At 34.3% G+C, this 16358-nt stretch overlaps 4 protein-coding genes across 5 annotated transcripts in view; 3 read left to right on the forward strand and 1 right to left on the reverse strand.

Moving 5' to 3' along the window:
• The first annotated feature begins 31 nt into the window (after positions 1 to 31).
• On the forward strand, positions 32 to 3831 carry LOC140048929 (monocarboxylate transporter 10-like). The gene is made up of 6 exons (XM_072093729.1): positions 32 to 185; positions 1224 to 1523; positions 1763 to 2088; positions 2813 to 3038; positions 3153 to 3296; positions 3439 to 3831. Exons 1-6 carry the CDS (start codon positions 32 to 34, stop codon positions 3648 to 3650), a joined length of 1362 nt encoding a protein of 453 aa, XP_071949830.1. The 3' UTR covers positions 3651 to 3831.
• Positions 3832 to 4097: 266 nt separating this feature from the next.
• LOC140049295 (uncharacterized) lies at positions 4098 to 10404 on the forward strand. Of its 2 annotated transcripts, none has more exons than XM_072094143.1 (9): positions 4098 to 4212; positions 4747 to 5199; positions 5466 to 5546; positions 7144 to 7208; positions 7298 to 7349; positions 7569 to 7684; positions 7864 to 7933; positions 8289 to 8438; positions 8668 to 10404. In XM_072094143.1, the coding sequence occupies exons 2-9, from the start codon at positions 4748 to 4750 to the stop codon at positions 8834 to 8836; spliced, it is 1155 nt and encodes a 384-aa protein (XP_071950244.1). In that variant the 5' UTR covers positions 4098 to 4212; position 4747; the 3' UTR covers positions 8837 to 10404. The 2 variants fall into 2 exon arrangements, with proteins under 2 accessions (XP_071950244.1, XP_071950243.1); XM_072094142.1 differs by having other exon boundaries at positions 4104 to 4212; positions 4735 to 5199.
• On the reverse strand, positions 10383 to 11748 carry LOC140049296 (histamine H2 receptor-like). Its single transcript, XM_072094144.1, has one exon. It carries the CDS (start codon positions 11499 to 11501, stop codon positions 10383 to 10385), a length of 1119 nt encoding a protein of 372 aa, XP_071950245.1. The 5' UTR covers positions 11502 to 11748.
• A 1026-nt stretch (positions 11749 to 12774) lies between these two features.
• Positions 12775 to 16358, forward strand: part of LOC140049190 (DNA repair and recombination protein RAD54B-like) — a 39207-nt gene continuing 35623 nt past the window's right edge. The window contains exon 1 of the mRNA XM_072094017.1: positions 12775 to 12885. The gene's annotated coding sequence lies outside the window, so the exon portion shown is untranslated. The remainder of the gene's footprint in view (positions 12886 to 16358) is intronic.

Here is a 16358-nt window from a genome sequence, read left to right on the forward strand (position 1 = left end):
ATTGTACATGTACAAAACAAAATATAGAAAGATGTCATTGAAGAACGTCATTGGTTGCAATAAAGGCTTGTGTATTGCTATTTCCTCATTCGTATGCTCGTTTATACTATGGGGATTTGGATATACATTTACAATTCTGTTTGTTCACATACAAGACGACTTTAAATCAAGTACTACAGCAACAGGTAAAGCCAGGCAACTTTTACAAAATGCGCTGTTAAAATACTAAACCTCGATTTACTCGTCACCACCCTCGACGCAGCGCAGGTGCAGGTCTGAATACGTGCGTGAAAATAGGGTGTAGCCTAATTATTGTATCCTCTATGAAGTTGATGTGCGAAGTGCTGTAATTGGTATTTTAACGTTACATAATGATGTCACCAGCTGACGTTGTGTATTAATTCCTTTTAACCATGATGACGTCATAAAATTAAAATAAGGAAAGTGCAATGCGTCAGCAAATAATTTAAAGTTGGGAGTAATCGAGCACAGCAGATAAAAGCAAAAAAAAAAGATGAAGCCTATATTGCAACATTTCTATTAGCAAAAAGGGGTCCTCCTAAATACCAAGACCTACCAAGACCTACCAAGAACTACCAAGACCTACCAAGACCTGTCAATTTAAAGTGTTAATTTAACGAAATCTATAGACTTCTAATAGGATTTCCAACAATAAAACCTCAATTTTAGCGCGATAGACACCAAAAATGTTAAATAATCGACAAGCTTCGCGTTCGCGAAACGAACTGAGTTGATGCATACATGCGTCACAATGTCCGTTCGTTTCGCTTGTCGATTATTTAACATTTTCGTAACATTTTTGGTGTCTATATCGCGCTGAAATTGAGGTTTAATTGTTGGAAATGCTGAAGTCTTATATATCATATTTCGTTAAATTGACAGGTCTTGGTAGGTCTTGGTAGGTCTTGGTAGTTCTTAGTAGGTCTTGGTAGGTCTTGGTATTTAGGAGGACCCGCAAAAAGTGTGCATTATACAGCTTCCATTTTGTGGGGAGGGGGATGTCGCGAGTATTCTAAAGAGCTACTACAAAGATTTGCATTATTGGCTGTTGTGTGTGACGACGCGATGTCTTTATTTCACATTTGTAATGACATCATGTGCAAACTCAGTCATTCTAAATATATTTCTTTATAGTTGGAATCCTAATACTGATTCCATTACTAAGTCTTACGTTTGATTATATTTTTGTCTTCTTTTTTTAGGATGGGTTGGATCGTCATATTACGGAATAGCTTCGACACTAGCTGTATTAGTAGGCCCATTAGTCAAGCGGTTTAAATACAGAACTACTTTTTTAATGGGAATTTTACTATCAGGAATCAGCTTGTTTGTGTCTTCCTTCGTCCAGTCCATCACAGCCTTCTTTATAACATATGGATTTATATATGCATCTGGTACATGCATTTCATATTACGTGTCCCTTATTCTTGTAAAGATGTATTATTCAAATTCTCCATATATAACCAGAGCTACATATTTTTCCACAATGGGTGCTACCTTTGGTGAGTGCATTTTACACATTATAGGTTATATGCATTATCATGCAATAATAATATTTGTCCGTCCATTATCTTGAGATACATTTTTAAATGTTGAAAGATGTCCCCGGGAAGATGTCATTATCACCCTGAACCATGATGGAACTTAATGACTCTGAAGGTTTATTATTGTGATCAAACGAGGGCATGGTGTTGATGATGGGCTATATCGCATTAATTTCTTGTGTCTTGTGTTTTCATAGGCTTTATGGTTCAAAGTCCGATAGTAGGAAAACTGCTTACAGTTGTTGGTTGGCGTGGAGTTTTACGAATTTATAGCGGAATTACTATTGTTGTTGGACTATTGTGCAGCAATTTTATGCACGAGCCATTAAACTGTGAAGAAAGAGAGAAACGAGAGCGATCGACATCAGAAGAAACTTTTCTGAAACACAAAGATAAACACTTTGGAAACAAAGAAGAATGTGAAGAGAGTGTCTGGTGTATGCTTACGTTTCCAGAAACCTGGTACTTCTTTATTGGGATGGTGATCACCAGTACCGCTACTATGTTTTGCTATATCAATATAGTAAGAACAATCAAATCGATTAAAACCTTAGATGTTAAGGATTAATCGTCTTACGCCCACACATGGTCTGTTTCCACATTTCAACAAATTTTATAAAACTGGGTAAAACCTTTATTCTTTACTCCATGGTAAAACATACTACGAACTTGGCATATCTGTTACGATCTTCAAATCTTTTCACAAAATGGGAGAAATTTGATTTTCGATTTTGTATTGTTTATTTTTATTTTTTTATTTACTCGACTTCTCACTAACTCAGTTAGTGAAGGATCTGGACCAACAGGTGGTAAACACCTCTAAAACGGCCCAGTCCCAATTTGCACAGTGGCTGTGTGTGACAGTGGTTGTGTTTGTGTGGACTAGTACACCGGGGTTTACCTACTCGTCTCGAAAGATGTACTAGGTTCTTTAAAGTGCGCATGAGCTATGTGTACACTGGACCTACGGTTTATAGTCCTTATCCGAGAAGACTCGTTCTACCACCAGAACCATGGAGCGAGTGAGCCTCGAACCCTTGCCGATGTTATGGCTACTTAATTACGGTTTCACTGTCTTAACCGCTCGGCCACTCACTCACTCAATTGTTTGTTGTATATATGAAATAAAGTGATCAATCAATAAAATCCCTCGTACACCGGTTTTTTTTTAAACCCCTTTAATGCTGAGTTTGTGTTTTCAAGAAATTTGTTTTAATTTTATGTATTTGAATTTTTCTTTCAATTAGGTGGACTTTATGAATTATATTGGTATTTCAACCTATGTCAGTTCATGGATTTTAATGGCAGCTGCAGGTAGTGAACTTTCAGGAAAAACCGTCTTTGCTATGTTTGGTGATCGTATACCAATGGCTAAAATGTATTTACTGGCTCCGACTAACATATTATTTGCCGGCATGATGATCATACTTATTTATACTCGAACAACTGGACATATGATTGCATGGATTATTTGTACGTAATTTACTACAATTCACATTACAATTAAACAATAAGGATTGTTAATAATAACCTGATGTGAATTGAGTACTTGTGCTTTTGAATGTTTCTTATTATTATTTGTTGAAGGTCTCGGATTTCTTAAAAGTGTATTTCATGCTATGCCATGGACAGCTACTATAGAGTTATTAGGATCACATCGTAACACACAATCAACAGTCCTTGGCTCCTTAGGCTATGGGATTGGATCATTTTCGGGAACAATTGTTAGTGGTAAGTAAAACTTTATAAATCACAGTGATTATCGGGTTACTGAAACAAAACACTGTTTTCATACATATTGCGTTACGCTATTGTCTAGAAATATTCTGTCAACAAAACTTTGATTTCCCTTTTTTTATATCCGAATTTTAAGGTTTGAGCTACGATCACACTGGATCTTATCAGTTGGGTTTGCTGATTGGTTGTGCCATGTACATTGTTGGAGCTCTATTTTTTCAGGCTGCTCCATTCCATCAGAGAATATTCGCGCCTGAAAGGTACCTGATTGATAAGAAGCCTGCACTGTCTGTCTCAGACGACGAACAGTTTGACTACGTTGTAGACAGCTACATAACAACAGTCTAAAGAGCTTTCGATATACAGTAGTCGTAAAAGTATCTGAATTTATTTAAAAAAAAGGTATTTTCCTTTTGAGACAAGATTCAAAAGTAGAAGTTGGAGGAGAATAAAAAAAAATACTGATATTCATCTCTGAACCAACAGAAAACAATTTAATTCAATATTTAGAGAAATAATATGGTACGTGCCTGGACAATTATGGGGGCATTTCTGGACATCGATATCGTTTATCGGACCGAACCTCTTAATTTATAAGCTCTTGAAAGCTGACATGACAAAGAATAAATAAACTTCATACTGTATGTTTATTTCAGTTCTTCCACGTTTCGAGTCAAATTTTATAACGGAAAATAAAAAAAAAACGTTGAAATGTTACCTTCTACAAGGTAACGTTGGCGTCTCATAGCTAAATGCACTCCTGGCGTTCCATACCAACTACGATCTCTGCGCGATGTTTTAATTTTTTATGGATGATGGATATATGTTGGGGATGCAACCGCGACGTTGTGGTTTTAATTAAAAATTTGTCCACAATTTAAAATCTCTCCATAGAAACAACGTATAGCAGGTATAGTATAAATATTTGACTTCGAAACTTAGGATATATAATAACAATATAATAAGGTAAACTAGATAGCCTACTACGGTAAAAAAATAGTAGGCCTAGGCTAGCTAGGCCTAGCCCTAGGCCTAGCTTATTAGCTACCTCTATTACTAGTACTAGGCGAGCCGCCCGCCTCCTCGGGCCAGGCGCGCCTAGCTAGTAGTGGTAGGTGTAGGCCTGAACTGAATGAGCTTACTGTACTACCGACTGAGGCTAGGAGGCTGAGACTTAATGAGGCGCTGACCTACATTAGTTGTAGCTAGAGGGTGACGTACTTTATTTTTAGTACTGGTAAAATAAAAAGTAAAAAAAATAAAATAATACTTTGGCCTACTAGGCTAGTAGTTAGCTAGGCCTAGGCCTAATTCAGTCCAATCAATGCCTGATTAATTAATAATAATAATGAACTAACATTTAAAAATTGCTGTACTAATTGTGTTTCAATATAGTTTTTTTGTATTTCAAATGTTATGTATTCTATACTAGTTTTCTTTGTAGAATGGGTGGTAGAAGTAAAAAGAGAAAAAAGTCTCACCGATATCAATCTCGAAATAGTTCAAATTCATCTAGCAGCAGCAGATCAAGATCTAGCAGTAGTGAATCGTCTGCAAACAGTGAAAGTAATAGAAGAAGAAGATACGATAGAAGTCCAGGGAGTGACAAATCAAGTGACAACAGATTATTTGAAAGTAAACAATCTAGATCAGATGATAGAAATAGACATTGTGAGAATGTTGATGAGAGAAGAGGAGACAGTTATCGAAGTAATAAGAAACAAAGAAATTGGAACGATGAAAGAGAATATCATGAGACTCGTGATGAAAGAAGATATGATGATAGGGAAAGGCGTGGACATGAAAGAAATGGGGATACATGGCATAATGAAAGGAGGGAGCACTATAGTAAATTTGCAGGCTCCAATAAAGAACAACAGGAATTGTTTTTTGAAAAGTAAGTATAGCATGATATCAAAAACCCTGCTGATGCAATTTACTCACTTTAAAGAAAGTAAGTATAGCATGATATCAAACACCCTGCTGATGCAATTTACTCACTTTAAAGAAAGAGACTGACTGTTTTTGGTCTTTATTGTACATAGAATATCTGTAACATGCATATCTATATTTATTTTATATAAAGTACTGATTTCAGTTGATAATAGTTCAATAATGTTCATAGGCCTAAACCTAGTAAACAAAATAATTTGTTATTAATAGACGAAGACAAGAACGAGAGAAAATCTGTGAAAAAGGAGTTGCAGAAGTGTGGATGAGGTCACCAGAAAAACCGGATCCTGAGTAAGTGTGTGATCCTTTCCATCTCACATGGTTTTATGTGTTTGTACTGGTGTTTAAGCAGTTTAATTAAAGTGTGTGATCCTTTCCATCTCACATGATTGCATGTGTTTATACTGATGTTTAAGCAGTTTAATTAAAGTGTGTGATCCTTTCCATCTCACATGGTTGTATGTGTTTATACTGGTGTTTAAGCAGTTTAATTAAAGTGTGTGATCCTTTCCATCTCACATGGTTGTATGTGTTTATACTGGTGTTTAAGCAGTTTAATTAAAGTGTGTGGTCCTTTCCATCTCACATGATTGCATGTGTTTATACTGGTGTTTAAGCAGTTTAATTAAAGTTTGTGATCCTTTCCATCTCACATGGTTGCATGTGTTTATACTGGTGTTTAAGCAGTTTAATTAAAGTTTGTGATCCTTTCCATCTCACATGGTTGCATGTGTTTATACTGGTGTTTAAGCAGTTTAATTAAAGGGTGTGATCCTTTCCATCTCACATGGTTGTATGTATTTATACTGGTGTTTAAGCAGTTTAATTAAAGGGTGTGATCCTTTCCATCTCACATGGTTGTATGTGTTTATACTGGTGTTTAAGCAGTTTAATTAAAGGGTGTGATCCTTTCCATCTCACATGGTTGTATGTATTTATACTGGTGTTTTAAGCAGTTTAATTAAAGTGCGTGGTCCTTTCCATCTCACATGGTTGTATGTATTTATACTGGTGTTTAAGCAGTTTAATTAAAGTGTGTGATCCTTTCCATCTCACATGGTTGCATGTATTTATACTGGTGTTTAAGCAGTTTAATTAAAGGGTGTGATCCTTTCCATCTCACATGGTTTTATGTGTTTGTACTGGTGTTTAAGCAGTTTAATTAAAGGGTGTGATCCTTTCCATCTCACATGGTTGTATGTGTTTGTACTGGTGTTTTAAGCAGTTTAATTAAAGTGCGTGGTCCTTTCCATCTCACATGGTTGTATGTATTTATACTGGTGTTTAAGCAGTTTAATTAAAGTGTGTGATCCTTTCCATCTCACATGGTTGTATGTGTTTGTACTGGTGTTTTAAGCAGTTTAATTAAAGTGTGTGATCCTTTCCATCTCACATGGTTGTATGTGTTTGTACTGGTGTTTAAGCAGTTTAATTAAAGTGTGTGATCCTTTCCATCTCACATGCTTGCATGTATTTATAGTGGTGTTTAAGCAGTTTAATTAAAGTGTGTGATCCTTTCCATCTCACATGGTTTTATGTGTTTGTACTGGTGTTTAAGCAGTTTAATTAAAGTGTGTGATCCTTTCAATCTCACATGCTTGCATGTATTTATAGTGGTGTTTAAGCAGTTTAATTAAATTGTGTGATCCTTTCCATCTCACATGGTTGTATGTGTTTGTACTGGTGTTTAAGCAGTTTAATTAAAGTGTGTGATCCTTTCCATCTCACATGCTTGCATGTATTTATACTGGTGTTTAAGCAGTTTAATTAAAGTGTGTGATCCTTTCCATCTCACATGGTTGTAAGTGTTTGTACTGGTGTTTAAGCAGTTTAATTAAAGTTTGTGATCCTTTCCATCTCCCATATTAATAGTTCCTTTTTTTTACAGTTCAGATGAATTTAGTGTTAAACTATCAAGTGCCAGTGTCAGTGAAAGCTCTGATAGTAGTGATGGTAATTAACTTTTTTATTTTTTCTAACAATCACTTTAATTAGTAGTTTTCACACCCTGTATTGTTTATGTTAAAATAATAATTTTACAGAGGATACAAGAAAGAAAAGAACTAAAAAGAAGAAGAAAAAAAGTAAAAAAAGGTAAATAGAATATCGAAGTACTAAAGCAATAAATGAATTGTATACTCAAAAATATTTCTCATGTTGCAGTGAAGTAATTATCCAAAATAATTTCTTTGGAATGTGTTGTTTTCGCCACCTAATTCTCAAAGCCTACTCTGTTATTTTCATTGGTTTCAATTTAGAAGAATAATGACATAAACATATATTTTCAATTTTTTTATGAAAAAATATTTATAGAAAAAAATCCAAAAAGCAACGTAAAAAGAAAAGGAAAAAATCTGATTCCAGCTCAGATGAGGATTCAAGTAATTCAGAAGAAGAAATTGATGAAGCAGAATGGGTTGAAGCTCAGAGTAAGTTAACAAAATAAGATGTTTTAATTCTAGTACAGATTAGTTGAAAATGTAATTTGTTGTTTATTTTATATCTGGTAAATACAGAATATATTGTGTTTTGTTATCTGGTTTTATTTTTATCTATATAAAGTTGTTTGTGAACTCAAAATATTAACACAATATATTGTTTAACACAGGGAATGATAGTCATGGAGTTATTGGCCCTCTACCAATATCATCTGAAAATGGACCTTCTGGCCCACTCGAGTGAGTTCATATTCTTTTGAATATATGTTTAATGTTAACGTTTTTTTTTTTTTAATTAGTCATTTCTTTAATTATATATATACGGTATATCACTTTGATAAACATATTTAAAAAAAAAACATATGATTTTTTTATGTTTTGTACTATAGTTATGGTAAGGCTCTGCTGCCTGGTGATGGAAGAAATTATTTAAAAGTCAATAATTTATTTAATTATATATATAATTATATATCACTATATTTTGTACTATAGTTATGGTAAGGCTTTGCTGCCTGGTGATGGAAGAAATTATTTAAAAGTCAATAATTTATTTAATTATATATATAATTATATATCACTATATTTTGTACTATAGTTATGGTAAGGCTTTGCTTCCTGGTGAAGGTGCTGCAATGGCAGCTTACGTGGAAGCTGGAATGCGTATTCCTCGTCGTGGTGAGATTGGTTTAACAAGTACAGAGATTGAAGTGTTTGAAGAAGCTGGTTTTGTTATGAGTGGAAGCAGGTACATAATTTTAACATTTCTAAAAGTTCTTCATCAAACTTACCAACACCTTTCTGTAAATGTTTATTTTTATGGACAGATTTCCATTTGATTTTCTGAAACAGAGTTGAGTATTAGCCCATTTCAGCCGTGCTAATGATCGGAACAATTGTAGCATTATATCTATGAGGAATATCTTATCAAAATGTTATTGAAATAAATATAATTATATAATATTTTTCCTTGGCAGACATCGTCGAATGGAAGCTGTACGTATCAGGAAAGAAAATCAAATTTATAGTGCTGACGAGAAACGTGCACTTGCATCATTTAGCAAAGAAGAACGAACAAAGCGAGAAGGAAAGATTTTAAGGGATTTCAGAGAGATGGTGCATAGGAAAACCAAAGACAAGAAATGAAAAATATTGTTAGAATTTTCTTTTATTTTACTCTTTTTTTTTAAATTTTTATTCAAATATTGAAAAAAATGCAGGATGAAAATCATGATGTTAAATTTATTTCCTCTAAAAAAACAAGCATAAGCAAAACACATCAGCTACTGTAAAATTCAAACTGGTACACAAATTAAACTACTGTATACATATTGATTTGCTTTCAAGGACGGTCTCTATAATAATCCTTTACTGTGGTTTTACATTTTTCTATAGATTTACAATTTTGTTACTATTATATTGCTTCTTTATCATCATCATTTTGCTATTTATATTAATAATTCCTTATTGATTAGTTATTGGATTATTGACTTGAATGTGTTATTATTCACACTATTATCTAGATAAACGGAATTAATTTTACTTCTGCTGTAAGCATACAAATATGTATTGAATTACAGACGCACTCTATTAAATCGACTAAAATAATATAAAATATGAATTTCTTATCAACATAAAAACAGTGTTATCAACTTCTTCCACACAAATTGATTAGAATAAGTAGTGGAGGGTACACGTGTCAACCGCTTAAGTCAAATTAAACTAATCAATTGACAAATCAATGCCTGAATCCAAAATCATGTGTTTTTGCATGATCCAACTTTTTTATAATTGAACTGCAAATATATAGAGAATAATTGGTAATCAACTAAGTGTTAACTTTGGCATAGATCAACACTATAATTATTGATATCGTTAAGTGGAAACTGTTTGGTTTGTAACCATGGTAATAACTAATTGTAAACAAAAGAAGTCATCTGAAGTCATCTCAAGTAGGTCGCCATAGAAAACATGCACAAACAAGGATTATGAAACTATAAATAAAATTGGAGGATGAACCGTGATGTACTTTTAAACTGAAGATAACTAATTCTACTACGTGTCTGCACATACAATTCAGTGAGCCACAAACGTATTTATATAATGCCATATACTTTATTTCTGAATACTATGATGTTATAGCAACTGTGTATACAATCGACAATAAACTATGTTTCTGAACAAGTTCAAATAGATTTGAGAAATGAAAGGTAGGCCTATGGCAGTTGACTGTGAATAAACATTTACAATCTAATTTACATTTGATGTAGCTGGAATATTCAAATGTATTGATAGACCATAACACTAATTGAATGCACAAAAGTATTGTAAGGAGATACTTTATTCTTAATTCAATCAGATTGCTATCATTGCATTAGTTCATCAAAACGAGAGACGTGTCTGATTTCAATCCTTTATTTCCATTAAAGATGATAAAGGAAGCGGCATTTAGTACAGCACTTAAAAAACCCTGACATTAGAAGAAAGCATTAAACTAACAATAACTACATTTATTTTCTCTCACAGAATGGAATCATTTTTTTTTGTTTATATCTAAACTTGCTATAGTGACCTATTACATGTTATACTTTTTATATATGGTTAAACGATCCGATAGTTCAATGAACTCCTAAGTCACTAACCAAATACAATATATTTACCAACTAAGTACTGGAAATACAACATCTGCTGCTTAAAAAGCAGTCACACTTTGAGATGTGTCTTTTGTTTCATTTTCTGTATCCGTCGTTCTCGACTGAAATGTGTGAGATGCTGTAGTTTTAAATACTACCGATGTTTTAATGTTTTTAGCCAATGGTTTTCTTCGTATCGTTTCCAACAACCCTTCTTTGAAATGTCTATTAGTTCCACAATAAATGATAGGATTTAATGTACTGTTAAAATATGTTAACCAGAATAACATAGAGTACCAGGGGTCATTTGGTACCCACGATGTTAAACCTGAGAATGTAAAGTATGACATAAATGGAAGCCAGCACACAACAAAACACGTCATTACCGTTGCTACTGTTCGTCCAAGTCGGCTATCCTGGTTAGAAACCCGACTTTCTTTCCATGTTTTAGAACTATGTCTTACAACTCGTGCAATCTGAATGTACATGGCACACATTATGAAAAGAGGAAGAAAGAAAAACCCAAGTCCATCTGTCAGTGTGTACACTATCCCTGCTTCAAGAAAACATTCACCAGGACCCATTTCCTCACCTTCAACTTTATTCCAACCCAAATGAATAGGTGGAAAAGAAATCATAATAGAAGCAAACCAAACTGCGAAAATAACTAGCTTAGTGTTTCTTTTATTGAGTATGCTACGATAAGAGAACGGATATTTAACTGCAATGAAACGGTCAGAAGTAACGGCAACTAGATTTAAACATGATGCCGTACATAGACATACGTCACTTGACACAAAAAGCCGGCAAGCTATTGTTCCAAAATACCACTTACCCAGAAGTAAGTTTGTTATACTAAATGGCATTACGATAACACCGACAAAAGTATCAGCGATCGCCATCGATGTGATAAATGCGTACGTTGCACGTGAACGAAATCGTTTTCGTCCCGTCAAAACGACAACGGCCAGGACGTTTCCGATAATCGTAACAAATGTCACAAGGCACAATATGCATCCTCCTATTAGAGTTATAGTTGATAATGTCCAATCTACTTCGGCGCCGGTACCATTATTATAGTTAGCTGCTCCAACTGTTACTGGCGCCATATCCGATAAAAACTCATCTTCCAAATAAATGCTTGTAAAAGTTGGCGCAGCAGCAGTAATTACTGACATAATTAATTTAAATATCTCTCTAAGCGGGGTAGTAAAATCCAAATGTTTTAGTTTTTATGCAGATTCAAGTCCCTCAGTTCTCTGGTTCTGCAGTCGGTAATCTTTCAAGATAGCGTGTGATTGTTTGATCTTAACGTTCGTTTGACAATATGCATTGGTATCGAAGTCATTTATTGATCAATTTTCCGCCCTCATTTATAGTTATACTAATACTACAAAGTACCTTAATTACTGAGCAAATACTTAAGTACAGTCAAATAAAAAATGTTTTCATTATCATCTTCATCATTCTCTTATTGAAATATATCTGATTTAGTTCGATTTTTTCTTTAAATTATGCAGTAAAAGTTAAAATTAAGTATATGGCATTTGATTATGTTTCGAATAATAACGTTGACAATTTCAGTGTACAACTTAGAAATTCATTTAAAAAACTTAAAAATAAATAATTAACTGGTTGTAGTAAATTTTCTCATCTTAAATCCATCTAACCCATTTATAATACTAATACTATAGTGCCTACATTATTGAATTCAAATTTCTTTTTATAAAGAAATTGATAGACTTGCTGGGACCTTGGTAATGTGGTAATAACGCAATTCAAGTATAAATAATTTTAAAGGTTTTACCGATATACGCTTAGGTTTGTAAGGTGCAAACTTCTACTCTGTCGATGAGTTATGTAGCTGCACTGGGACGGAATATTGACTATAATTTTCTTTTACTGATGACGATACGTTTATAAGGTAAAAAGTAAGTTAATCTTTCAGAGAGTTATGTAGCTCAGAGAGGAAGACTCATGTCTTTGTAGGTGGCTTCACGGTCGGTCAGTGGTTCGAGAGCTCTACCTACTGGGAGTGAAACTACTTTCTTTTACTGATAGACAATACGTTTATACGGTAAAACGTAACTTAAACATTCAGCAAGTTATGTAGCTCAGAGCGAAAGACCCGTGTCTTTGTAAGGTGACTTCACTGTCGGTCAGTGGTTCGAGAGCTGCACTATGTAATAACACGGACCGGATATACGGGATGTCACTATAACGTTCCGATTGATTTTTTTTGTCATTCTTGCACAGGTCTCTTTTTTTTTTTTTAACTAGATTAAAATAATTATCTTAAACGATAAACGTTTACGTGTGTGTGATCCCCTCGGCGCGGAATTCCGAGTTCAAGTTCCGAATTTAAACGTCAAAATATCAATCAAACCCTACTGAAGGTGGCGCTGTTTATTTGTGGAAATTCAATTCTCTTCTCTATCTTCTCCCCGCCGCCGATCGATCTCTCTCTCCTCCTCCGCCGAAAGCTGCTGGAATTCCGAGGACGATGTTCATACACCTTTTAGAATTGGCCTAAAGGAAGTTAAGACCACATCGACGAATAAGGTACATTACAGGGGGCTAGGCTAAGTAATATAGGTAGATTGGTATACTGGGAATCCGTAATATAATACTGTACCGTACGCGATTTTTTTTTCCGTACGAGAGTTCCTCCATCGGTTCGTTTCGGACTCAATCGACTCTCTTCGGTATTCGGTAAAGTCAGCTCACTGATGCGTGACAACATAATACAATTTACATTTACAAACCGCGAGCTATACTTTCACACAGGCTGCCATAATAATAAAATGAATCTACACTATAAGTATAAAATACGAGTTTTGATGACATTAATTAATAAATACTAGGCCTACTTAGTAATTACATTAAGAACCCAATAGCATATTAAAGATATTTAGGTCGTATCAGATATTATTTTTTGAAGTTGAACGACCTTTTGTCACGAACGAAAGGAATTTTCTTTAAATAATTCATAAAACACAGCTTTTTAATTTGAAATTTAATTAAATGAGGCGATGGCAGATTGTTTACTACATGTCAATTTTAATTGTATATATTAATATCATAAATAAATTATCGATGAATTAGCAATGCTGAGACCAGTGGCCGTATTCACCAATCTCACTTAGGCTAAGGGAAATACTTACCCTTAAAATTTAAGAATTCCCTTAACAAAGGGAAACACTTAAGGGGTATTCACAAATGAGTTAAGGGATTCACTTACCTAAGGAAAACACTTAATTTAAGGGTAAAACTTAAGGGTAAAAATAATCATAAATATTCATGAGTTGTCCCATTGTCCAATCACAGAGGATTTAATTCCCCTATGGTCCAATCACTTTTCCTCTCTAAAACTAATTTGCATATTTAAAAAAAGAGTAAGGGGTTGGGGGACGGGGAGGATGAAGAGAAAAGGGTATGGACGATCAATAAAAAGAAAATGGCAGTCAAAACAAAAACAAGTAAATGAATATTAAACCTAGACTAATTTGTATGAGGATCAAGAAAAATTGGTCTAGCCTAGATGCTACTAACAAACCAACATTCTGTGTAGGCCTAAACCTGTCTGTATTGAGGCATATGCATCCTAGGCTGGTTACTGGGCAGACCAAAAGGGGCCTAGCATCTCTACCTAGCCTAGGCCTACTACTAGAATGGGGCTAATTTCTATTACAACGAAATGGGAAGCCATCTTCCACAAAAATAATGGCAGTCAAAACAAAACAAATAAATGTATATATAGGCATAGACTAATTTGTATGGGTGGGGATCAGCAAAAAAAGGTCTAGATGCTACTCAAACCAAACATGAATCCTAGGCTGGTTAGTGGGCAGACCAACCTAGCATCTCTACCTAGCCTAGACTGGGGCCATCTACAAGTAGGCATAGTACTCGCACATACAGAATCGTCAGCACAACCAAGGTACTGAATAGTTAAGGGAACTTTTAAGGGACCTCTGAGGTCCCTTAAAAGTTAAGGGGAAAATATACCAAGTTAAGGGTTTCCCTTAACCTTAAACCCTTTGTGAATACCACTTAAGTGAAACCCTTAATATTTTCTTGATTTAAGGGAAATCCTTAGGATTTAAGGGAAATATCTCACTTAAGTGTGATTGGTGAATACGGCCACGGTTTACTATATTGGACGAATTATTAAGGGTGTTCATTATTTTTTCACTTTGTTGATAAACGTTTAGTTCTCACTTGAATGCAACGCAAGGACGTAAGCGCAACTCAAGTAATTTGACCAATCACTACACGATAGATCATCCCAACTATCGCTTGTGATTGGTCAACTTACAGTACTTGCGATCCGTGTACGCAATTGTGAGTACAAGTCAGAACCAAGCTATGGTCTGCTCGCAACTTGTGTTTATCGATATATTTGCAAAACTGTATAACATACCACGATTTAATTGACATTTCGTCATGTACACTAACGAATTTTAGATATTTTCATCATCACATTTATTTACGCGAAAGTTTTGTAAAATAAACCAATTTTAAGGAAGTTCACTGAATCAGTATTTCCTTATATAGTTTGATTACATATCTGAATTTTAATTAGGAACATATAAATAAATCGATAAGTAATGAAAAGATCATTTATTATTCGTCTTTTATGAGATGATATTTTGCAATTGCCAAATGTAAAATGTCTCCGGTTGCCTCTGATATCAGAGACTGTTTAATGCCTTTTTGAAGGTTAAAATCCTGTATTTCAAATTTTGTACCTTATCTTTATGACTTTCTAGATATTTTACGGTTTTCTTTGTATTTCTAACCTCCTTATTGCAAACTTTGTCGTCGTAAAGTCAAAGCGAGTTTATTTAATTTTGATGGCTTGTTTAATGGCTTTACATTCGGTTTTGTTAGCTAATACTGTGATTGTCTTGCTGTATAGTTCACGTCAGGATAACATTTATGGTTAAGGCCCTGTCAACAATATATTATATCCATTTCGTTTTTTAATTCAATATTTTGCCTGTTTTAGCTCTGTTTACACTATCAAAAGTTTGACCAAAAAAATGTGATGTGCTCAAATATTGAAGTGATATGACGTCATCACATTTTTTGTCACATCAAGTTAGTTGTCACATCAGGATAGTGTGGACAGAGCTTTAGAGAGGCCTTAGTGGTGGTTTGTTATTGTGTTTAGATTTAACATATCATTTGAATTGTAAATCTTTCTCTATTTGGTACATCCAGTTACTTTTGCATTGTTTGTTTTCTAAATAACTTTATTTTGATATGATAAAGTTTTTACTACATTTGATATCGTAGGCCTATGCCATTTTTGGGTGTTAATTCATATGCATTTAACAGCGAGAAACTCGCAAATTACAGGATTGACTAACTGCCATTCTTATAAACTCAGTTGAGGCTTATGGAGTGGAAAGAGTCTTGAGTAACAACCCTGGCAAGATCAAGATCAAACCCTGGCGCTAAGTCAGAATTGAACCCTGGCGCTAAGTCAGAATTGAACCCTGGCGCTAGATCAGAATTGAACCCTGGCGCTAGATCAGAATTGAACCCTGGCGCTAAGTCAGAATTGAACCATGGCGCTAGGTCAGGATTGAACCCTGGCGCTAGATCAGGATTGAACCCTTGACCTTGAGTTTAGAAGGCAAGCACGTTAACCATCAAGTTACAACTCCATTACTTTGTTTTCAAATTCCGTAATATCTGGAGTTACGAAACAGAGTTTCTATCTATTTTTGCTGTTGGGAGTCGGTCAAATTCCTTTCGTCATTTACTGAAATGAATACAAAATTGGTTAAGTAAAGTATAGCATCTTTGAAATGAAATATGAAGCAGATGTATTGCAGTTTGTATTAGATAGATAGAAACATCTAACTTGAAGAATTAGCATGTACTAGAAATTACTTCTAAATAATTGCTTATTTAATATGACATGATAATTTTATGACTTTGTCGTTCATTGTAGAGTAGATAAAGATATACTCGTCGTCGTCGTATACTTTGCTATAGGCCTATGTACTTGAACTTAATTAGAT

This window comes from Antedon mediterranea, chromosome 5, assembly GCF_964355755.1.
Source record: "Antedon mediterranea chromosome 5, ecAntMedi1.1, whole genome shotgun sequence".
Lineage (NCBI taxonomy): Eukaryota > Metazoa > Echinodermata > Crinoidea > Comatulida > Antedonidae > Antedon > Antedon mediterranea.